Source organism: Mizuhopecten yessoensis, unplaced genomic scaffold (genome assembly GCF_002113885.1).
Source record: "Mizuhopecten yessoensis strain PY_sf001 unplaced genomic scaffold, ASM211388v2 scaffold6505, whole genome shotgun sequence".
In the NCBI taxonomy this organism is placed as follows: Eukaryota; Metazoa; Mollusca; class Bivalvia; order Pectinida; family Pectinidae; genus Mizuhopecten; species Mizuhopecten yessoensis.
In genome coordinates this window covers 1,068,206-1,093,510 of record NW_018406583.1, presented here as the reverse complement: position 1 = coordinate 1,093,510, position 25,305 = coordinate 1,068,206, and the positions used below count along the sequence as shown (strand labels likewise).

Sequence of the window (25,305 nt, the reverse complement as noted above, 5' to 3'; positions counted from 1 at the left end):
GATTGTTCAGGGTAAGACACATAGACAGGGAACTGGTCTATTGGGATGATTGTTCAGGGTAAGACACATAGACAGGGAACTGGTCTATTGGGATGACAGTCCAGGGTAAGACACGTAGACAGGGAACTGGTCTATTGAGATGATGGACCAGGGTTAGACACATAGACAGGGAGCTGGTCTATTAGGATGATGGACCAGGGTAAGACACATAGACAGGGAACTGGTCTATTAGGATGATGGACCAGGGTAAGACACATAGACAGGGAGCTGGTCTATTAGGATGATGGACCAGGGTACGACACATAGACAGGGAACTGGTGTATCGGGATGATGGACCAGGGTAAGACACATAGACAGGGAGCTGGTCTATTAGGATGATGGTCCAGGGTAAGACACATAGACAGGGAACTGGTGTATCGGGATGATGGACCAGGGTAAGACACATAGACAGGGAGCTGGTCTATTAGGATGATGGTCCAGGGTAAGACACATAGACAGGGAACTGGTGTATCGGGATGATGGACCAGGGTAAGACACATAGACAGGGAGCTGGTCTATTAGGATGATGGTCCAGGGTAAGACACATAGACAGGGAACTGGTGTATCGGGATGATGGACCAGGGTAAGACACATAGACAGGGAGCTGGTCTATTAGGATGATGGTCCAGGGTAAGACACATAGACAGGGAACTGGTGTATCGGGATGATGGACCAGGGTAAGACACATAGACAGGGAGCTGGTCTATTAGGATGATGGTCCAGGGTAAGACACATAGACAGGGAACTGGTGTATCGGGATGATGTACCAGGGTAAGACACATAGACAGGGAGCTGGTCTATTAGGATGATGGTCCAGGGTAAGACACATAGACAGGGAACTGGTGTATCGGGATGATGGACCAGGGTAAGACACATAGACAGGGAGCTGGTCTATTAGGATGATGGTCCAGGGTAAGACACATAGACAGGGAACTGGTGTATCGGGATGATGGACCAGGGTAAGACACATAGACAGGGAGCTGGTCTATTAGGATGATGGTCCAGGGTAAGACACATAGACAGGGAACTGGTGTATCGGGATGATGGACCAGGGTAAGACACATAGACAGGGAGCTGGTCTATTAGGATGATGGTCCAGGGTAAGACACATAGACAGGGAACTGGTGTATCGGGATGATGGACCAGGGTAAGACACATAGACAGGGAGCTGGTCTATTAGGATGATGGTCCAGGGTAAGACACATAGACAGGGAACTGGTGTATCGGGATGATGGACCAGGGTAAGACACATAGACAGGGAGCTGGTCTATTAGGATGATGGTCCAGGGTAAGACACATAGACAGGGAACTGGTGTATCGGGATGATGGACCAGGGTAAGACACATAGACAGGGAGCTGGTCTATTAGGATGATGGTCCAGGGTAAGACACATAGACAGGGAACTGGTGTATCGGGATGATGGACCAGGGTAAGACACATAGACAGGGAGCTGGTCTATTAGGATGATGGTCCAGGGTAAGACACATAGACAGGGAACTGGTGTATCGGGATGATGGACCAGGGTAAGACACATAGACAGGGAGCTGGTCTATTAGGATGATGGTCCAGGGTAAGACACATAGACAGGGAACTGGTGTATCGGGATGATGGACCAGGGTAAGACACATAGACAGGGAGCTGGTCTATTAGGATGATGGTCCAGGGTAAGACACATAGACAGGGAACTGGTGTATCGGGATGATGGACCAGGGTAAGACACATAGACAGGGAGCTGGTCTATTAGGATGATGGTCCAGGGTAAGACACATAGACAGGGAACTGGTGTATCGGGATGATGGACCAGGGTAAGACACATAGACAGGGAGCTGGTCTATTAGGATGATGGTCCAGGGTAAGACACATAGACAGGGAACTGGTGTATTGGGATGATGGACCAGGGTAAGACACATAGACAGGGAACTGGTGTATCGGGATGATGGACCAGGGTAAGACACATAGACAGGGAACTGGTGTATCGGGATGATGGACCAGGGTAAGACACATAGACAGTGAACTGGTCTATTGGGATGATGGTCCAGGGTAAGACACGTAGACAGTGAACTGGTCTATTGGGATGATGGACCAGGGTAAGACACATAGACAGGGAACTGGTGTATCGGGATGATGGACCAGGGTAAGACACATAGACAGGGAACTGGTCTATTGGGATGATGGTCCAGGGTAAGACATGTAGACAGTGAACTAGTCTATTGGGATGATAGTCCAGGGTAGGACATGTGTGAAGGATCCAGTCCTGTAGGAATGGTTATAGTTGTCTTGATACGTGTAAACAACCCTGTGCAATATGTAGCCTGTGTCTATATACTATTCACCATCTCCTTGTGGAAACCATTAAAGCCAATTATCTTAGCCGGAGAGGATGTGTATTTTAGATCCTTTTTTAAAATGTGAAGATAATGAGAATAAGCCTGGTGCCAACTGATGGTGAAATTAAGATTCACACATGTATGGTACCATATACACTCCAGAATCTTATCCTAACCTAAATCAGTCGTTTCATGGTTGTTAAAAAGTAGCCTTTCCTTTATAATTGAACACTTTCCTGATTTCTGCCGTCGTAATTAACTAGAAAACTATAGAATTGGATATTAAGAGGCTCTGGAGGTTGTAAAATGCCATCTTTACATGTGGTTGTGGTTATGAGATTCGTGTTTTGATGGAGATGGTAGTAAACACTGTATGATAGCGGTGAAGATACCTGGGTCCTACTGTTTACAATATGTATATGTTATATCTGGAATTCGCATCCTTTACCTGTAGAAATGTATGGCTCCTTTTCAACTGACCTTCTAATGTTATTTTGTAACCTTGCTATAGATGAAGTAGAAAACCACGGACTATTTTTGTGGAGATATCTGTAGTCCATGATATTATGATGTAAGTGTGAATTGCTGCAACGTGGCCATTTGAGAAATATGTTTAAACCTTGATAATCCAGTAACATTGATATCAAGCAAAAAATATTTATGATCATGACACAGTTGGTTTACTGAGACCCAGTATAGAAAAAGCATGGTGTGGGGAGACAATTGAATTATAGTGATAAGGGGAGACAACTGTGAATTGGAGTGATACAGAAGGACAGGTATGAATTGTGATATTGGGAGACAGCAGTGAGTTTATAGTGATAAGGGGAGACAACTGGAATGTAGAGATAAGGGGAGACAACTGGAATGTAGTGATAAAGGGAAACAACTGGAATATAGTGATAAGGGGAAACAACTGTGAATTTGGGTGATACAGAAGGACAGCTATGAATTGTGATATTGGGAGACAACAGTGAGTTTATAGTGATAAGGGGAGACAACTGGAATGTAGTGATAAGGGGAGACAACTGTGAACTGTGGTAACATGGGTTGACAACTGTCTATAATGACATGGCAAAGGCTATCAGGGTTTCACTTAGCAGTAGGATGGATGTTTATGGAATTAAATAAGAGAAGGAAGACATGGAGATGGCAGATCTTTTTCCTAGAGTTTGCTGGCATAATTCCGTGAGATGTAAGAGTTCCCATGGACACAGCTAGTCTGATTTTCAGTGACATTAGATCACTGGCCTGATTTTCAGTGACATCAAATCACTGGCCTGACTTTGGGAGATGTTATATCTCTCAGTGACATTAGATCACTGGCCTGACTGTGGGAGATGTTATATCTCTCAGTGACATTAGATCACTGGCCTGATTTTCAGTGACATCAGATCACTGGCCTGACTTGGGGAGAGGTTATATCTCTCAGTGACATCAGATCACTGGCCTGACTTTGGAAGATGTTATATCTCTCAGTAACATTAGATCACTGGCCTGATTTTCAGTGACATCAGATCACTGGCCTGACTTTGGAAGATGTTATATCTCTCAGTAACATTAGATCACTGGCCTGATTTTCAGTGACATCAGATCACTGGCCTGATTGTGGGAGAGGTTATATCTCTCAGTGACATCAGATCACTGGCCAGACTTTGGGAGAGGTTATATTTCTCAGTGACATTAGATCACTGGCCTGACTTTGAGAGATGTTATATCTCTCAGTAACATCAGATCACTGGCCTGACTTTGGGAGATGTTATATTTCTCAGTGACATCAGATCACTGGCCTGCCTTTGGGAGATGTTATATTTCTCAGTGACATCCGATCACTGGCCTGACTTTGGGAGATGTTATATCTCTTAGTGACATCAGATCACTGGCCTGACTGTGGGAGATGTTATATTTCTCAGTGACATCAGATCACTGGCCTGCCTTTGGGAGATGTTATATTTCTCAGTGACATCAGATCACTGGCCTGCCTTTGGGAGATGTTATATTTCTCAGTGACATCCGATCACTGGCCTGACTTTGGGAGATGTTATATCTCTCAGTAACATTAGATCACTGGCCTGACTTTGGGAGATGTTATATCTCTTAGTGACATCAGATTACTGGCCTGACTTTGGGAGAGGTTATATCTCTCAGTGACATCAGATCACTGGCCTGACTGTGGGAGATGTTATATTTCTCAGTGACATCAGATCACTGGCCTGACTTTGGGGGATGTTATATCTCTCAGTGACATTAGATCACTGGCCTGACTTTGGGAGAGGTTATATCTCTCAGTGACATTAGATCACTGGCCTGACTTTGGGAGATGTTATATTTCTCAGTGACATCAGATCACTGGCCTGACTTTGGGGGATGTTATATCTCTCAGTGACATTAGATCACTGGCCTGACTGTGGGAGATGTTATATCTCTCAGTGACATCAGATCACTGGCATGACTGTGGGAGATGTTATATCTCTCAGTGACATCAGATCACTGGCCTGATTTGGGGAGATGATGAATCTCCTTCTGAGTTAGGCAGCCTATAATAACAGGGGATGTTAGATCTTCCCTGGGGTGTGCAGGCCTGATTTTTGGAGATGTAAGCTCCCCCCTACCGTCTGGAGTTGGTCTGTCTAATTCACTAAACAGGTTGTGCACCACATCAAGGCTAAACCTCCCCAGATTGGGCTGATTCTTTGATTCCACAGATAAGGCTGGTTGTGCTGAAGTGAGGGGAGAGTTAGAGAGCTAAACTTGCAGTCGGTGTCTACAACTGTTTTACTATATAGGTATTGGCTTAACTCTCTCTACCACAACTAACGCTTTTCCTCAGATCTTCTAGTAAACTCACCATAGGATTATACCTACAAATGAATACTATCTCTTGGAGCTGTTGTTTCTTGCATGTTTTTAATATTACGATAAAATGTTATCACCAATTTTTCAGGATATATTTGATCTTACCACCCACATGCTATAAGACGTCTTGTGTTACAGTAGAAGTCTGTGTTTATCTATCATGGCATTAATCTTCCCTAATCTTGCTTAGCCATCGTGTATTTTCTTACGAAGTAAACAAAAAAAATCCTTTTGAAAGGTTTACCACGCACTGATATAAATTAAGATAACAAAATCAAAAAAAATCCACAGGGTGTGACTTTCCTCATAATTTTTTCTATGGTTCTGCAAGGAGTCGAACCCAGGATCTCTGGTTTACTAGTGATATATGCTCTACCAAATGAGCTAAAGAGATCTTCTATCTAGCCAAATGGGTAGGATTAGTGGCTAGTATTTTGTAATAGTAACGGAAGGTGCTGAAGATAGAATTTTTGTGACATTTTGGTGACCTCTGAGATTATATCTTTGTTAATCAGTATTCCTGTGTTACTGAGTAATATTTAGACTACCCCTCTCCCCCAACACCATCTGTAGAATATTAAATTTATAATATTGGTCTCCTTCCTATGCTTCAAACTTGGGGTCAGATAAGCTTATAGAGGTCAAAGAGGACCATAGCTGGACAGTTTCTACAAAAATCATTGGACTGGTAGCACAGTTTATCCAGTATCCTAAATGATAAAACTGTTAACTCATTCACCCCTGGATTTTCATAATGAACTATTTCAACCTTTGAATTGGAAGAGTTCAAATGTGTCTTTAGGAGTAAATGAGTTAAGGAGAATAACTGACCAGAGGGAATGTGGGCGTTTTTTCTGTAGCCCGACGCTGCCTGGATATGCCACTTTGGTATCATGGTGTACTTTGACTTAGGGCTAATATAAGAATTAAGACGTCATCATATAAGAAATGTTGCCGTTCTATATAAAAACCCATCTCGGTGTTAGCTCCGTACGTGATCTCTCAGACCCCATTTGATGCCAAGGTCTGTTGTTGAAGCTTCAGGGATCTGAGAAATCATTTTACAGTTTTTTTTGTGCGGTTGCCAACAGTTTTGGACGTATTCCACTCCTACACACACAGAGTATGAACAGATGAAACCTTTGTAAACACAATCTTTTCCGTACAAAATGTAACTCATTCCCCCAACTTGGGTTGGTGTTGGCATGGTCAGCCAATGCTGAGTACACAAAACCTTGTGATTCTTGGTATCAAAGAGGCTGTGTAAATAAACTGAAACCTGCCCATGTGTCAGTGACCACCTCCATAAAGAGACCACCTGTGTTAAGAGACCACTTTTAATGTTTTCCATTTCAATAATTTCATTGTGTTTTAATTGTACCTGTATTGAAATTAAAAAGAACACTTTTGGATGATCCAGGAATGGTGTCTTAACTCATTCACCCCTGAAATTTCATATTGAACTATTCCAACCTTTGATTGGAAGAGTTCAAAATGTGTCTTCAGGGGTGAATAAGTTAATCTATTCATCCCTAAATTCACATTTGAACCTGACAAAATCAAAGACTGGGCAAGTCTAGTTTAAATATGCAGGGGTGAATGAGTATTAGTAAATACTGGTTTTACTGTACACTTAAACCTGTTCATGTGACCACCTGTGTTAAGAGACCACCTGTTTTAAGAGACCACCTGTGTTAAGAGACCACCTTTAGTGTTCTCCCTTTTAGTGATTTATTGTGAATTGTACCTGTATATAAGGAGACCACTTGTGTTAGTTAAGAGACCACACATAGGACCTGCCATGGGTGGTCTCCTAATATAGTCACTGATGATTGTACTTTAACCCCTTTCACCCCTAAAGTCACATTTGAACCTTACCAGATGAAAGACAGGGCAAGTCCAGTCTAAATATGTAGGGGTGAATAAGTTAAGCATTAAACTGAATTCTCTTGAGAGATATGGTTCTATAAATCTGAACATAGTTGCAGATTAATCTCGTAATGTGTATAAGCATGTTATGAATATTTTATATAGGCCTGAATACAATTTACGTCTATGGTGAAGGAGTTTATAGATTTAACATGGGGCCGCAGTGACCAAGTGGTTAAGGCGGCTGACATTCTGCTACCCCTAGCCCTCCACCGATGGGTCGCGAGTTCGAGGCCTAAGTGAGGCAGTCGCCAGGTACTGGTCGTAGATCGGTGGTTTTCCTCCGGGAACTCCAGCATTCCTCCACCACCAAAACCTGGCATGTCCTTAAGTGAGCATAGCTGTTAATAGGACGTAAAACACAAACAAACCAAACCAAACAATAAATTAATATTTAAAGATTATATTTGTTCTTCAGATTTAAAGTAGATTTTCATTAGATTTGAACAGCCAATAACAAGAATCAGTCCGGTATTTCCGATAATATGATTATGACGTCAATCAAGACCATCATCAGAGAATTTGGTCACATAAATCATGCATAACTGACTTTGGTAGAGTTATGTACTGGCATCATTACAGATTTCATGTAAATACATAAAACAATGCAAAAACAGCTACTTCAACTCATTTACCCCTACAATGTTATATTGGACTTACCCAGTCTTTGATTTAGTAAGACTCCAATGTGACCTTAGGGGTGAATGGGTTAAAATATGTAATAAGGCTTTGGGTGGGGAGGGATTCCTGAAGCCCCTTGAAACCCTTTTGGATAGGCAGTGCCTGTGTTGATAAACTGTTAAGGAAAGTGCAGCATTAAGGAAAGTGCATGCAGTTGATAACAAAAATTGCCATTTTCCTCCTACAAACTTATTTAAGTGAAAAAGAACCCAAACGAGATAAAAATGATATTTTGTTCCTGTAGTAGTAATTGTGATAGCTAGCTGAAATGTTTTTAAGATAAATATCTCGTTGGATGGGTGTGGTTAAATATTATGGTTAGGTTAAAGTTCTGGGTTATGAGATAAATTTATGTAATACTGTGCTTTGTGGAAAACATCACATGCTTCCAGCCATAGGCCTGGATATTCACTTAGCCCCAAAGAGGAACTGTAAAGTTTTGCTGTGTGGGGTACATCCCACAGTAATGCCTGTACACCTGGTCCTGTTAAACACTTATCCCCAGCGAGGGGATTACATCGCAAAAAAAAGATAGACAAGAAAAAAAGCCCATGATAGCTGTTCCCATCATCAGTATTATGAAATATACACAAACTCATTCCCTTTCACTTCATACGCCTGGTCAGATGGAACTTTTGCTGATTTTTTTTTTTTAAAGTTTTCTTGTTGAATTGTACAGTGTTCAACAGATGTTTAAGCCATCTGGCCTGAAATTCAGTCCAGACTGTTATAACATGGTACATCTCCATTGCCATGTAGCTTCTGTAAAAAAATCGTTGTTTATAAATGTTGTTCGTTGTTTTTTCAATTCAGGGAGTTTTGTTATAATTACCTGGTAGAATATGTTTTTTTCATAATATGGTTTAAAAGTTTTGGATATTTTTTTGTGTATAATTTCAGGCTTGCAAGCTCCCGCTTTATTGGAAGGGCCTATTATTTAATGCAGCAGGAGGTGAAAAGAATGGCTTTATCACACAACAATCCTTCAATTCCATGTGGAAAAGGTACACTAATATATTCAAACATGTGCATTCTTATGTAACCATGAAATTGATATTATTGATACAAAATTTACATTTTATATTACAAGTGTATGAATAATTATCTTAGGATGAGGAGTTCCAATCCAAGAGATCCCTGTGGTGTTAATGTTGTAATAATGTGTTAATGGTTTGATGTGAAATTTTGCTGTGTTTATGAACATTTTGTGTTTTGGAAGAAAAAATAAGTTTGCAATGAACATTCAATGTGTAGTGTTAAATTTTGTATGTGTTTCTGTTTCCAGAATATTCCAAACATGTCATGACCGACCGTCCCAGTTTGTAAGACTTTTAGCCAAACCTTCCACTAACTACCTCGACGAGGACGACATAATTCCATTAATCCAGGTAAATATCTTAAAGAATTGTGACAGGACAGCACCGGATTTGAAATCGGACAGGAAAAAATTGACAGTATTCACAGAATTTGATCTCTAGACTTCTGAACTCTGCGATGTCTGAATAAACTGCAGACTTTGAGAAACTTGACTGGTTGGTTGCAATTAGTTTGGTTGGTTGGTTGGTTGGTTGGTTGAAGGGTTTTACGTCTACACTCACTGACGACGTCGGTGTCCTGTCGACGTGAGGGGGTAAGTTGGCACTTACCAGACCCTCGATGATTTTAAGTCCTGCCCATCCAGGTCACGCTCTGAGGTTGGACAGCTCCTCAGATAGTGATAGGCTGTCACCATATTAGGGTCTACTGCTATGTACGCCCATTGATATTGAAACGAGACTGGCTGTTAACTCATTCACCCCTGAATTTTCATTATGAACAATTCCCACCTTTGAAGTGGGAGAGTTCAAATGTGTCTTCAGGGGTGAATGAGTTAAGATAAGCAGTATCATCAAGTAAAAATAGTTTATTATCAATTGGGCACTTCTTGAAATATTTGTTTGTCATTTCTCACAAATGTATGAAAAAAACATCTAGCAATGTATTTTAAGAATATCAGACAGTTGTTTTAAATTTAATTATGTGGAAACAAAAATAGAATATGAAAGAAAAACAGAAATTATAGGGATCTAGCTCACGGCCTATTCAATCTTACACTTAACTAATAGTGCTATTAATTCATTCACCCCTGAAGACACATTTGAATTCTTCCAATTCAAAGATTGGAATAGTTCATAATGAAATTTCAGAGGAATACAATGCCAGAGAAAGTACAAGTAATAAAAACTTATAAATGTTGTTTTATCCTCTATATGTAAGGGAGCATGCTTTGTAAGAGAAGACATTTTTTTATAATTCTAAAAATTCCCAGATTATATTACAGTGACACAATATCCCAATTTCTAAGCCAAAAGCCCTGACTTTGCGAAAAAAACCACCTTTCATCGGTTTACGTTCTCTCTAACATCCTCAAGTGGAGAAATAGATGACCAGCTTGTGTCTCGACTAGTTAGTGTTTAATACTTCCTATTATTGCATTATGTTTCATGTTCCATTTCATTAAACTTCAAATTTTCATAAAACAGCTATTTTCATTTGATGAAATTATTTGGCATGATACCTCTGTTGAGCTGCCAAAACTGATGCGTCACATAATAAAATCATTATTTTACAGAAGTATCGTTTTATCTTGAATCAACGTTATAAGTAGGGTTTAATGGAAGCTATATACTGGACAGTAGACGTAGATACTGTTTTCCTAGGATAAATGGTTGAATACCATTTTAAGTGAACCTGACGGTCTCTGTTTAGTACTAGATAAAACACTGGAGGACCAATTTGGGTTCAATAGACCGTGTCAATTCCCAGCCATCTGGCTGTCAGATCAGATACATTGGGCTCCTAGTTCTGAAAACAAAATGAAGCAAAGTTTGGATAAAATTATATTTTGAGGTTGTATATATTCATAGATGACGGTGTTTGTTAAAAAATTTAATAGAGTTCTGCAATATTTTCTTACATCAATATTTACATTTGCTCTGCATCCTTCCATTGTAATGCACTGCGAAGGCAAATGTTGTCATGAAACTATAACGACATTTGCTATTGTAACGTCATCAATCTCTATTGTAACGTCATCAATCTCTATTGTGACGTCATCAATCTCTATTGTAACATCATCAATCTCTATTGTGACATCATCAATCTATTGTGATGTCATCAATCTCTATTGTAACATCATCAATCTCTATTGTGACGTCATCAATCTCTGTTGTAACATCATCAATCTCTATTGAAAGATCATCAATCTCTATTGTAACGTCATCAATCTCTATTGTGATGTCATCAATCTCTATTGTAACGTCAACAATTTCATTGTTGTCAAAACTCTATTTGCTTTTCAAAAACTGTTCGAAATAACTAAATAAAGCATAACTACTTTCTCAAAATGTAAATATAAATAATGAATATTTTAGCAAATATTGTAACGGTCTTATAACACACATTTCTATTGCTGACAAACGGGCTTTATTAAGTTTGTCATCCATAGCAATGTGTGTTATAGGACCATAACAACATTTGCTAAAACATTCATTGCTTTATGGAAAACAAGAATTCAAACTTTTTTTTAGACTGCTGTTTAAACATAAAGTAACATTTCATTATGTAAAAGATGTTGTTTTGAAGTAGATATTTAAAATAACTATATTGTTAGGATATTACATATATTGTTTTGACCTCTGACCCTTTTGTACAGGATGTGGTTGACACTCACCCCGGTCTGACGTTCTTACAGGAGGCTCCAGAATTCCACTCCAGATATGTAAACACTGTAAGTATAACCTACCAGTCTATACTTGGAGTCAAAGGTCACATTAGCAGGGTCAAAGTTCACATCAACAAGATCTATGTTAAAATGTGTAAGGTCATAGGTCACACCAGTCGGATCTATAATGTCAGATGAATGATATCATGCCACTTCAGTAGGGTCAAATGCCACTCCAATAGGACCAAGGTCACATTGCTGGAATCAAAGGTCATATCATTGGGATCAAAGGTTACATCATTGGAATCAAAGGTTACATCATTGGGATCAAAGGTTACATCATTGGGATCAAAGGTCATATCATTGGGATCAAAGGTCACATCATTGGGATCAAAGGTTACATCATTGGGATCAAAGGTTACATCATTGGGACCAAGGTCACATTGCTGTGATCAAAGGTCACATCATTGGGATCTAATATAAGGTCATATCATGGGGATTTAAGGTCATATCATTGGGATCAAAGGTCACATCGTTGGGATCAAATATTCAAATGTGACATCATTGAGATTCAGTGTGATCTGCCTCTAGATCTCTATCCACAGGAGAAACCTGTTGCGTAATGTTCATGAACAGTAAATTTGTTTACTAATTAATAATATATTTAGAAAATACACGGAAACAAACACATTTATATCATAGATATCTTCTGTGTTACTTTAAATATGTTCTAGAAACTGTATTTTTAAATTTACAGGTGATAGCTAGGATGTTTTACTGTATAAACCGATCCTGGACTGGTCGGATCACTATACCAGAACTAAGGCGAAGTAACTTTTTACAGGTGAGTAAATCTAAGAAATCATAGCTTTAATTATCACAAGTACATACAATCTACATGTGTAAGTTTTGGGGCTGGAGACTTAATCTCTATACTGTTACATTCACACTCGGGAGATAAGCGCTGAGTCATTATATTTCTATATATATTGTGTATCAAGTTATTTATCTACAATTGAGATTTTACAAATTTCTCCGAAAGCCTTCTTATGTGTTTAACCCATTCACCCCTAAAGTTATATTTGAACCTTACCAGATCAAAGATTGGGCAAGTCCAGTTTAAATATGTAAGGGTGAATGAGTTAATTATTTTGTATTTTTAACTACACATGATTGCTTTTGTGAAAGCGTGTGGTATTTTTCGGAAAGTTAACATGCTATTTTTAGTGATATTTAATCTCTTGAATAAAACGAAAATTAGATACTCATGGAAAAAACTGATATATAGCGTAGATATTTCGTTTTTAAATTCAACTTTTTTCTTTAAATGATATTTGAATGCATGCAATTTCTTTAAATGAAAGTGTTTTATATTTCCTGAAGTGATAGAATATGATATGTTATTACTGCACTAGAATTCTACGATAATACAATCCTCTTTGTGTTTCAGACATTAGAACGTTTAGAAGAAGAGGACGATATTAATCAAATCATGGATTTCTTTTCCTACGAACACTTTTATGTTGTGTACTGTAAGTTTTGGGAGCTTGATAAGGATCACGATCTTCTTATAGACAGAAACGACATGATGCGCCATAATGATCATGGTAAGTTGATAATGACGTGCGACTTGATGAAACCTTATACAATGAAACATTAAATTTTGCAGACTAAGGAAAATTACCATAGTCAAATTTAACATATTTTTACGAAAAATGTATTGAAATGAAAGAAGCAGTTTGTTATAAATTATGAAAAGCAAGTTTTTGATTTAAGGTAGAGAGTCCCATCTCTTTTCTACTGTAAACAGGTATTGATAAGTCATTTTCCTGGTATATTTGTTTTATATACAGTATATTCATACAAGAACAATTATTGATAGGTGACCATTGTACGGAGCAAGAATATTTTAAAAGTATTAACAAAGCAAAGATCATGATTTTTTAACACAAATGGCAAGCTTTCTGCTTTGTAAAATTATAGAGGTCTGGCGTTAAAATCCCTGTAGCAAAAAAAAATGGAAAAAAAAAGATGAAGAAAAAATGAAAAAAACCCAAACCAATCCCTGTATTTGTGAAAAAGGAAAATATGAATATTTTTCTTCGATACATAACTCTACAGTAAATGGAAAATGTGAAAGATTTTTTTTTAAAATGGAACTGTTTTCTATTGAGATAGAACAAAAAGCAGTGGGATTCCGTAAACTCCCAGCAAAAAAAATAATTGAGAAAACAACACTCGGATCCATTTTGAATGTTGGATATTATTAACGCTATCTACAGGAATTGTGTCATGACATAATTAAAATTGAATTAATCTGTTATGTATATTTTCGTTTAGAGTTGTTGCCCTTCTTCTAACATTTTCGTTATTAATGTATTTGTAGCCATAGCAACACGGGTGATTGACAGAATATACTCAGGGTGTGTAACAAGGTAAGTGTGCTGTAGTCTGTATTGGGGGATCACGATTGATTCAGCCTTCATTGAGAAACTCACGCGAATTCCAGTTAGATTTTCATTTTGATGATACAGTACATTTCACTTAATATCACGTCGCTTAATGTCACCGTTTTTCCTGCTATATAATCTATGTAATTCAATTCTTTTATTATCACTTGTTTTGATATCATTTTCGCTTTATATCACTTTGTTTTGCCCACTATTTGTCAAAAATAAATAAATTGGTAAATTAGTATAAGAATAATTTATTTATGGCCCCGGCATCTGGTGTCACACCTGGACGCGTTATGTAAACAACATCACGACCTAATGGCGTCTTTTTCACACCTGGCTGACCGCCTAACAAAAGATCGACCCAACTTATCTGTAAGATCCACCAGTTGATATGGCAACCAGTTTTAAGCCTGTTAATATCACATTTTCATCTGACAAATCAGAAGTGATAATAAGCAAAATCTACTGTACTAGTTTCATTGAGATCAGAGAAAATTGAATGAGTTTAGGATTATTTTTATTATATGCTACATAACAGCCAGTTTAATACACAAGTCAAAAGAAAACACTACCAGGTTTGCCTTTACCATGATTTTCGACTTCATCACTATATTGTAACACTATATGTTGTTCCTTATAGTGTTACATTGGGTGATCACTGATTGTGCACATGTCACATAATAAAATATTTTGTGATGGTGCTACAGTGTATATGTACAATTGCATAACAGCTTGAGTGGATGGGTGACACAAATTTGTACAGGGCAACAGGTTGAAAATATCAACTTCAGCACTATTCTGTTTTGTTGCTAGTGTAACAGGAAAGAGAATAGTGTGCTTCCACCAGGGATTGAACCCTCGATCTCCAGGTTCCTAGTCGAATGCTCTACCACTGAGCTAAAGGGGAATTCCCTCTAGCTCGAAGCTAGAAGGCGACCTTAATCCTATGTACAATTAAAATCTGCCACGCTAGAATTTTTAGTTCTTGGAGGAAAGGAAAATAGAAACCATTTAATAAGTCTTCACTGCTTTTGTCAAGTCATCTGATTGCAGTGTTGTTTACTCATATGGTTAAGGAATGCTTTAACTCATTCACCCCTGAAATAGCATAATAAACTATTCCAACCTTTGAATTGGAAGAGTTCAAATGTGTCTTCAGGGGTTAATGAGTTAATCAGTGAAGTACTGGACACCACTTATATTTCCTGAAAAATATTGGCCATATCATTAAAACTGAAAGAGCTGTTTATAAACAAAGTCCCGTAAGAAGTTCCGATCAGGATTGGATAACTGATGTTTTTGTTTTGTTTTTGGCAGAGGTAAGACGTTTAAGGAGGGCAAAATGAGTTATCCCGAGTTTGTGTGGTTCCTGTTGTCGGAGGAGGATAAACGCAACCCCACAAGGTAGGTACCATACACTGTACAAAACTAGTGGGTGTGTCTAGGCCATGGACCTTTCGTGTAAAATGTAGATGTGAATTAATCGTTCTCAGTGTGATATTTAGTAATGTTTCTTATATCAGCAAAAACATTGTCTATAAGGTATTATAGTACATTTTGTTGTGAATACACAGTGTGTATAATAGCAAATGTGTCCGTGTTATCTCTTCGTGATGTTATATGTACTAACAAATATACCCAAAAATTTGATAAGCCTGATTGGAAATATACTGGCATAAGAAAGGTGCTTACAGCGATTTTGAAAATTTTGTTTGTTTGTATTTATGCAATTCTTAAAAAGAAAAGAAAAAGAAAAAAAACAACTTATAAATTCTGCTTATAAGCAACAATGTACAACTGGTTGGAGTAAATGAAATGTATTTGATGCGATACAGATATAAAAAAAAAATTAATATCAGTCAAAATCAAACAGAAATGAGTCAAAGTCTGGAGTCATATTTAGTCATTTTACCGGAAATTGTCAACAAAATAAAATGTAGAAAATGTCAATAATGAAAAGTTAATAATGTCATCTTGCTTCGATAGAGTGACCATACGATTCAATGTTTTCACTACAGTATAGAGTACTGGTTCCGCTGTATGGATCTGGACGGGGATGGTGTTATTTCTATGTATGAGATGGAGTATTTCTACGAGGAACAGATGCAGAAAATGGAGGACATGGGCATCGAAAAACTTCCGTTTGAAGATTGTCTTTGTCAGGTAAACAATAACATCTGATCAATATTATTAATATTTTTGTGATTTTCCTGATAATAATTATTCTGCACAATAAATATGCAACCCAAGATATTAATAGCAAACTTATTGGGGCACTTAGTGTCATGACCACTATATATGAAATTGGAAAAAAATGACCATTTAACAAATCCACAAAAAGTTGGGGCAGCATTATTTTTTTTACAGATTTTAAGAGCTATCTTCATAAGGATCAGTAAGAGAGAGCTGATGGTCACCTAAATGATGAACATATACATTTATTTAAATATTATGGGCGGATTGGCCAAGTGGTTAACAGTCTGGCCTTCCATGTAGGCAAGTGTTTTTCTCCTGCCCAAATAACTCTAATAAACCAGGCGGAATATAAAATGGTCTGGGGTGGGTGTTGTGTTATCTGTGCTGTAGCATTCAAGTGAGGTGGCACTATAAATGATGCGGTTTGTAGCATGGTCCCACTTCAATCAGAACACAATACATTCCAAGCACACGCGCAGGCATGCACACATAGGGAGGTATTAGCCAGGTGGCATAGGACTAGTAGTTTGCACCTTATAAGGCAGGTCCTGGAAATTCCTCAAAATTATATTGATTAATGCATTATTTAGTGTATTTATGGTATTAATTGTATAAATTGGATATCTTTGTACTGTAAAGCACTTTAGAGTGGCTTATTCTAGCTAGATAGGGTGCTATATTAACTGTTGTATATTTATTTATTTAAATGACTTTTATTTGCGAAACGAAATATCAGATGAAAAACTAATCAAATGAACATTAAGTTTGTCATGCAGTTCAACATGATTAATCTTTAAAAAAAAAATTATAATCTAGAAAGTCAGAATGTGAAATTATTTTGAGAATACAAAATGTTGACTTATACAATAATTTTTCAGATGTTGGATTTAGTTCGACCAAAACAGGAGGGGCGAGTGACACTGGCAGACCTTAAGAGCTGTAAAATGACCAATATTTTCTTTGATACATTCTTCAACCTTGACAAATTCCTGGAGCATGAACAAAGGGACCCATTCGCCAATGTTAGGGTAGGTTTTGCCTTTGACAGGGGGCAACAGGGTATATTTTTCTGCTGGCTGAAACACTCCAGAAAACCTCATTTTGAACTAGCATATTCTTAACCTATATAACTGACAAGGACAATATGCTGTTACAAATTAAGTTTTACTGTCAAAGATAAGTGGAGCCATGGAAACAGATATATGTGATATCATAATCACGGTACAATATGCCCCAACTCTAAAAGCATAAAAGGTTATCACATTTTGATTCAAATAATCTGAAGTACCATTTTAGATGTCTTTTTGGGCATTTTTGCAAAATCTGGGTAATTTTGTTATGGATTAATGACTTAACATTCAAGTTGGGGCAGAACTTTATCAATGTTTTCAGGCTGTGCTTTTATTCCAAACCTCATTAATAATCAATTTCATGACATGTTGGGGTCAGTATCCAGGCTTCATATGCAAATGAGAAACTTGTAGACAGTATATCACGGTTATTCAGTCACATACTATTCTAATTGACCAATCAGATGCCATGTTACATCTTTTATCAATTAGAGTTACAAATTAGTGGTGACTTCAGAAGCTGAACACTGATATTATACGATAATTTTGGACTAAATAATTAGTAGCTTAGGTTTGTTAAACTAAGAATTTCATTTCAACTAAAGGATTTGGAGAATGACGGCCCTGATCCTACAGACTGGGAAAAGTACGCTGCAGAGGAATACGAAAACCTTGTGGCAGAGGAAGGGGCTATTGAACAGGAAGAAATGTAAGTGTGGCGCCATCTAGACCATGTCAGGGGGCAGGGGGAGCTAACTCTAGGATAATAATGTCAACTTTTTCATGATTGGGGAACGAATTGAGAGCGAAATCTTTCGAAAATTCCATGAAATTTTCTGTTAGGATAAATCAGGAAAGGGGAAGCATAGGTGTAAGGTATTCTTTAGTTAATTAATTGATACTAATGTATTGTTGTAGTAAATCATTAACCCTTTCACCACTGTAGACCATAATGGACTCGCCCATATCAATGCATGGTAGAGTCTACTAAAGTTACATAGGGGTGAAAGGGTTAATACAATCTATTACCTGTAATTGAGGGAGATCAGCTTATCTTGGTCGACTTTTTGTAATATAATCCTAACAGAGGCGTAAGCCGAGGTTGGGATGTTACAGAATCTTAGCCCGATAGGACAGGACAATGAAATGATGTTTGCTGGCATTTCTATACAGAGCTGAAATAAATATGGTTGGGCTTATTACCAGGCATTGGCTTATTGCCGGATAAATATGATGGATTCCCAAAATAAAAATAATGGTCGAGAAACTATATGTTGTCATGCAATAAATTAATGTTTTAAGCTTGATAAAAAGGATAGACTGTGTTCTCAGTTGATGGACATATATAGATTATAAAATGTTGTCTATTCCATTTCAAAGATTCTTTCTCTTGAATGGGACCCAGAGTAAATATAAGCATTTTAAGAGCAACAAGAAGTATAGACGGTCGTAAAAGGTATGGTCATGTATTTATATCTGGGTCCGCCTGCGGAAACAGTTATGTAATCTTGTATATGGGAGTGGATTTGCCCCGTTTCCCAATACAGGTTTACCACATTATTTGCCTGTAGGGGTGACAGGTAGCCATATAAGGTCAAGGGTCACCTACATGTTGTAACCAGGATTCGGGGGCCAGGAAATGATGATAAATGCATGTTGTAAAGCCAAATAAAAAGAATGTGTTTCCCATTACGCTTTCTCTGTAATTTAACTTATTCACCCCTGAAGACACATTTGAACTCTTCCAATTCAAAGGTGGGAATAGTTCATTATAGCATTTCAGGGGGTGAATGAGTTATTATACTTACCTTCAAGTTTTTGAAATCATTTTCAATTCACTAAAATGTTGAATGTTCTAAAATGAAGTTTTTGAGAGAGAACAAATTCTACACAAAATATGCATCTACCTATCCCAGTTTTACAAACAATTTAATAGGAAACAGATTTATTTTACTTGGCCTTCGCATGATATTAAGTATATAGGTTTGCCTGCTAGTGTGTTGACATGAGGTTTGGTTGTTAGTGTAAAACAGATATGCTTGCCAGTGTTAGGTTGTACACAGATCAATATAATCAGAAGTCTGCTATTACGGACACATTATCAAAATCACTTTAAATTAACGTAAAATTTTCATTTTGCAGATTTGTTAATTTTATTGCTTATAAAGAAAATATGCAAAATAAAAAAAAATAAAAAAATAAAAAAATGCCAGAATTAAGGAAACCTTGGATATTTTTATCTGAATATATAAGTTTAAACACACAAATATGTTTTACCTTAGTCACATACTGTAATTGCTTTACAGGGTACTTTCATGTTTAGTGAAACGTTTTTTTATACTGTGTACTGTATACCGGTAGGTTATAGTTCTTTTAAAGAAGTTATGAAAGTTAAAAAAATATTCTCGTAACCTAGCAAATAGCATGACTGATAGTGCAGAGGATAAGCTGCATGCTGTATAATCTAAGAGATATAGGGAACTAATACCTGTGACAATGAAGATGCTTGTGCGAATAAAGTAATTTTAATTTTTACCCAATAAACTTCTTCCATATTTAACACTTTTCTATACTAATTAGATTAGCAATGAAAACAAAGATATCAAAATGTAACTCTTCTGTGTGGAGATACAACACAAAGAACTGGGACTCTTTAACTTAAATACATCCTGCAGAATTTAACCCTTTCACCCCTGTGTAACTTGAGTGAACTCTGCCATGCGTTAATTTGGATGAGTCCATTATGGTCCACAGTGGTGAAAGGGTTAAGCTATCGGGGTACATTGTATTTGGTTTTGTGACTTTTGATTGGGTTTATAAACATGTTTTTTTTATGTGAACAAAGGATCCCTTATGTCTCTAAGGTCAGGTTTCACTGATAAAAAATATTTACGTAAATATATTAACTTATCAGTGTTTGTAAAGTTAGCATTGGAATGAAAATCACAGAACACATGTCTACACCAAGTTTCCTTTTCAATGTCCCTATCACTTTCGTCACATTTTTCACAAGCAGCTGGGGACCGTGTCCGGACGATTTCTACTAGGTATTATTGTGTTGTAGATTCTGTCTGCACTTCTCGTCTGTGTTGTACTCCTTCCCACTTTTACTTGCATGGAGTCCAGACAAAACTTTGGTTTTTCGGTGCTTCGTGAATTTTTTTGATAGGTTATTTATTCAAAATATTGAAAAGATTCTTTTTCAGATTGACTTAATATATGTTTAACCCTTTTACCACTGTGGACCATAATGAACTCATCCAGATAAATGTATGGTAGAGTCTACTAAAGTTACCTAGGGGTGAAAGGGTTAAAATGAGAATTACTTCAGAGTCCCCTGTTTTCAGATGAGCATTTTAAATACAAAGCATATATACGTTTTTCAAGGACTCTGGATATCCTTTTAAAAAGAAATCATTTAAAATCATTAATGAAGTGTTAAACAGCTTTGCACTGTGAGTGCATATTATAAATAAAACAAAAATGTTTTTCTTCAGAAAAATAATTCCTTTTCGAGCTTGCCATGTTTTTACTGACTCATCAATACGTTAGTGAATGAAAACTGCTCTAAAGAAAACAAAATGTGCTTGTTGAGAAAAAGATCATTTGTTTACATTTACTGCATTTTCATTCCTATTCATAGATGAATATTTTCAGCCTTTTTGAGTACTTTGTTGTAATGCAAATTTCTAATTTTTCCCATAGCAAGATTAAAAAATCTAATTTTCAGGATTTGTCCATAAGCCTATTTTCATCTGTACATTTGTCTGAAAGAGCTGTGTTATATGTAGTTGCTGTTATGTCTCTGTATAAAACGTATTAAATCAGGCTATATAACAGTAGTCCTATACTAAAACTGAACACCTCTACGCCTTCTGATAACCTTTGTCTTGGTAAATTGCAAGAAAGCGCTTGAAAACTAGTGGAATTTTGTCCTGAAAAAGCTGTATGAACTATATGGTCCATGCAAATTCTCTGTTACTAACTAACAGTGGTATTCCAGCCTTCTTATCGGTTTGAACTCGTACAGATTTACTTACATACTTGCGTGCCAACGGATTGTTCTTTCTTAACTGTGTAAATGTAACATATATCTCTTTTACTTCACTGTCGGAGCTTGCTTCCAAGGTAAATGTTGGATTCATTGTCAGATCTCTTCTGTGTTGGCCCTAACATGTCACACACTGGTAGCCATTTTTCTTACTGTCTTAATGGGAAGTTTTGTGCCTCTTTCTTCTTCTATAAGGAATGGCATTGGTAAACACAAATGGTGCTATATTTTCCGTTAGTTGTTGCAATGGTAATCAAAAAAATTCTGTCACTGTCTGAAATTTTCCCTCATAACTATTGCAACTGTAGAAAGTACCGGTATTGTAAATGTAAGTTATTGAAATATTCTTAATCAGGACTTTTCGGATTGGGCAAGACATTTTACACATATATAATCAAATAACATATTTCATGGGTAAAATTGACAATTGTTACATTATACATTGAACTCTGTGTCTCCATGTCGGGGAATTGAAGATGCTGGACTGTTGATTTCCAGGTTATGAAGTATCCCTGTGCTTTTGTTGTATGCATGTACATTAGAAAAGGGGAGACAACTGTGTGGAGTATAAGTTTTAAACTTAGCTCTCAAAAGGTTGGTAAAATCTTACTAAATAGTTTCACCACTAATGCAAGTTGGAAAGCTGGGGAGTGTCAACTTAGCTGTCACTGACTCATTGACGGGGTAACCCTTCTGTGATGTCACATGTCTGTGATGTCACATGTCTGCGAGGCCCTCCTTTATCATAGATAAGCGTTGTGTTTGTTGTTCTTTACCAATGGTATACCTATATTTATGTCGTTACTACATACATACACTATACTTGTTTTAGAACTTTTTTTACAAGAGGTGCATGTTTATGTTTTTTCTCTCTCTCTCCTCATTCAATTTTGATATTGCTGACGTATTTACAGAAATGAATATTTGAAGGTTCAGAGAATGCTAAAATACTGGATATGGTTCTAATCACATGCCCATTCAGAAATTGTAGTAAAATAAGTCCAATTTCCAAAAATTAAGGAAGAAAGTTTTCGAATAAATGACAAACATCATAATTATATGAATCCATGTTTAGAGTTAGTTACTGTGCAGTGAGAATTTCCATCAGAATGCCTGTATAAGAGCATTAACTGCTTGTGTGATTTTGACATCAATGCTTTCAATATTTACCGTGAAGTTGGTAGAGTAAGTTATCATCTTGTTGTCTGACTGAGATTTTGTTGTACTTTCAGACTGTATGAGGATGATTTTGAGCCAGACGATGACGAGATTGTACAGAAGGAGCGGGCAAACCTGGAACTCGAAATGCACCGGAACTCTCCTGTGTCACGAGGGAAAATAGGCATAAAGAGTACAAACGACGATATCTATGATTTCAGTACAAATGATCTTGGATATTAGCCGTAGTTATTACTACAATAGAAAATTCATGCTTGAACCTTGGTCGTAAGTTCTCAAAATATTGGTTACATTTCTGGTGACTTCTGATCAACAAACCAATATTAGCTCAAAGGAATAAAAAATACTGTGGGTGACAATGTTACAAAGACTGTGATTGGTCAGAACACTTTGAGAGTGACACCCACAAGTGTTACAATGATGGTGATTGGTCAGGATGTAGTAGGAGAATAAAACCAGAAATGATAAGATGGCTGGTGAGGATAGTGAGAGTGGACATGTTCTTACATTACTATGATAAATAGAAAGTGTTTATGGCTGTTCGGTGTGGTGATATAATAAGGTTTGTGATTGGAAGGATTAGTGTAAGCACTTTATTGACTGCACCAGAAATGATACAAGTATTGTGATTGGACAGGAGGGATTGAACAGATGATTTACTGCACCAGAAATGACACAAGGATTATGATAAGACAGGAAGGCTTTTTGACTGTACTTTGCAGAAATGGTTCAAGGATTGTGATTGGTTGAGAAAGATACATACTGACAACTTAATATACTAGAGGTGAAAATTGACACTGAAGTGTAAAATCATTTGCCAAATTATGATGGCTATATTATCTCGAACCATTCTAGTGAGGAACAGGTACAGGTCAGGTCACTGCATATTATTGCTAAATATAAATAATCTGTTTTATCAACACTCAATGGATTGAACTTGTGGCTGTAATTAATGGAATTTTCATGAAATGCATGTACATCTGTATATATAATTTATTAGTGTACAGAATGTTTTTGTTCATGTACGTGTGTATGTGAATGTTATTTGGATAACAACTTTTTTAAAGAAATTATCCAACTGGTTTAATCGTTTAGGCGTTGATTAAATTTAATCCTTATTGTATAAAAATTAACAGAATTTTCATTTAGCATCAGGGTTCAAATAAAGTGTGTACATGCTGAAAAGGTACGAGTCGGTTTCACATTTTAGAACTAAGCGGTAGAAAAGGAAAGAATTATTTGTGTTTTCTCTGTCGGTGAAAATTACAAAAGTTTAATAAGCAATGGAAGTACTACATGACAGGAGAAAAACCAAAACCTGTCAATCAGACTTCGAAATCTACACATTTTTTGTATTTATATGATTTAATAAAAAAAACACCACATTATGAATGACAAAACTAATTGCAAAGTTTATGTACAAATGATTTTACTGATATGGTGTCCGTCCGCATTTTTGTTAACAGTTATGTACATATGGCATCAGAATTCATTTCCAACAATATATACATATTGTACTACAGGTTTGTGCCTTTTTCATGATGTCATTTGTTATAATGATATAGTTATAATAATGTTGTGTGATTTTGTTTTTACATACATTTGTATATCTAGAACATTTCCTGTGGTGTCATCATTTCTTAATCGCATAAATGGTAAATTGGGAAGGGAGATCTAGAACTTCAAAATTAGCTTACCTCTAAACACGGAGTATGAACAGTCCCATTCCAAAGTTATTTCTTTTCTTTTATATTTAAAGGTTTTGTTTCTAGTGAATATTTTTTTTTCCAAATTTGATTGAAACACTACTGAAAAGAAAAAGAAAAAAATCGAAAAATGCATTGTGAAAGAAAAAAAATCGGAATATTTCTTTAAAAAGATTTTCATGATATTCCTGGTTGATAAGGCATGATGAGTCAATCTCAAAATAAATTTTAAGTGGTTAAAAAAAATTGGTGTAACAAAACTAATTTATTATGAATCATTTGTCACATCCCGAAAACGGTTAACAGGAAGAACTGAAAATATTGCAAGAGAAAAAATTGAGACAAAAAGTCACAATTATTTGCTGTGGTGATTTAGAGCATTATCACTGAAATGTATGAAATATAGAGGAGAAGATATGCTTATGGCATGAAGCAATAGATGTTGGACTGTCACTGGTATTATATATTTATAGTGCTATGATGACTGAAGAATGATGAGAACTTGTAATATATTGACTGGAAGTACAGATACTAGTGAGAATGACTGTATTATAACTGTTGTGTGTGTAGCTAGGCAATACATAGGGTAGTTCCAAGTTATCTCCCTTGTAACACTCCTCTCCTTGAGCAATTTGGCCAAGACTCTTTTTTTGATTCAATGTAGTTCCGTTATCATGTGTAGTTACAAGATACCTGTAGATTTATTTTTGTAAAATGTTATAAGTTGAAAGCTTGTGTTATTTAAAGTACTGGTATTTCTTGATTTCTACCTGTAGTGATTTAAAGCCTTTAAATAATTCTGTGCTCTAATGATCTTGTAGTAAAAACAGTTTTTAAGAAACATATTATGGAATATATAATTATAAAAGATATATTTATGTTTTCTTCGTGGAGGTCGCTGCCAAATCGATACATGAATGATCCATTTCAAGGTTGGGCCGAACCAGCCACCATATTGAAAACCTTCAGATCAATTTTAAAGGTCATACTTTTTCCCCCCAGAAAATACATATTATGGCAATTAAGGTGGGGTTGGTAAATGGTGTCTCTGGAAAATTTGCTATAAAACGAATGTCAGATATATATCACCCAATGCCATCACCATCAAAGTG

General features: G+C 36.6%; 1 protein-coding gene across 3 annotated transcripts in view; it reads left to right on the top strand.

The window, feature by feature from the left end:
- The window catches only part of LOC110452252 (serine/threonine-protein phosphatase 2A regulatory subunit B'' subunit beta-like), a 74,169-nt gene extending 49,882 nt beyond the window's left edge, over nucleotides 1–24,287 (top strand). For 2 of the 3 annotated variants that reach the window (XM_021500652.1, XM_021500650.1), the window contains 11 exons: nucleotides 8,733–8,836; nucleotides 9,118–9,220; nucleotides 11,527–11,601; nucleotides 12,293–12,379; nucleotides 12,986–13,142; nucleotides 13,922–13,970; nucleotides 15,309–15,395; nucleotides 16,010–16,154; nucleotides 17,066–17,215; nucleotides 17,863–17,966; nucleotides 22,541–24,287. In XM_021500652.1, the coding sequence (XP_021356327.1) occupies nucleotides 8,733–8,836; nucleotides 9,118–9,220; nucleotides 11,527–11,601; nucleotides 12,293–12,379; nucleotides 12,986–13,142; nucleotides 13,922–13,970; nucleotides 15,309–15,395; nucleotides 16,010–16,154; nucleotides 17,066–17,215; nucleotides 17,863–17,966; nucleotides 22,541–22,709 (1,230 nt within the window). In that variant the 3' untranslated portion in view covers nucleotides 22,710–24,287. Of the gene's footprint in view, nucleotides 1–8,732; nucleotides 8,837–9,117; nucleotides 9,221–11,526; nucleotides 11,602–12,292; nucleotides 12,380–12,985; nucleotides 13,143–13,921; nucleotides 13,971–15,308; nucleotides 15,396–16,009; nucleotides 16,155–17,065; nucleotides 17,216–17,862; nucleotides 17,967–20,273; nucleotides 20,305–22,540 lie in introns of all 3 variants that reach the window. The other variant, XM_021500651.1, reaches the window with a different exon arrangement.
- Nucleotides 24,288–25,305: the final 1,018 nt, after the last annotated feature.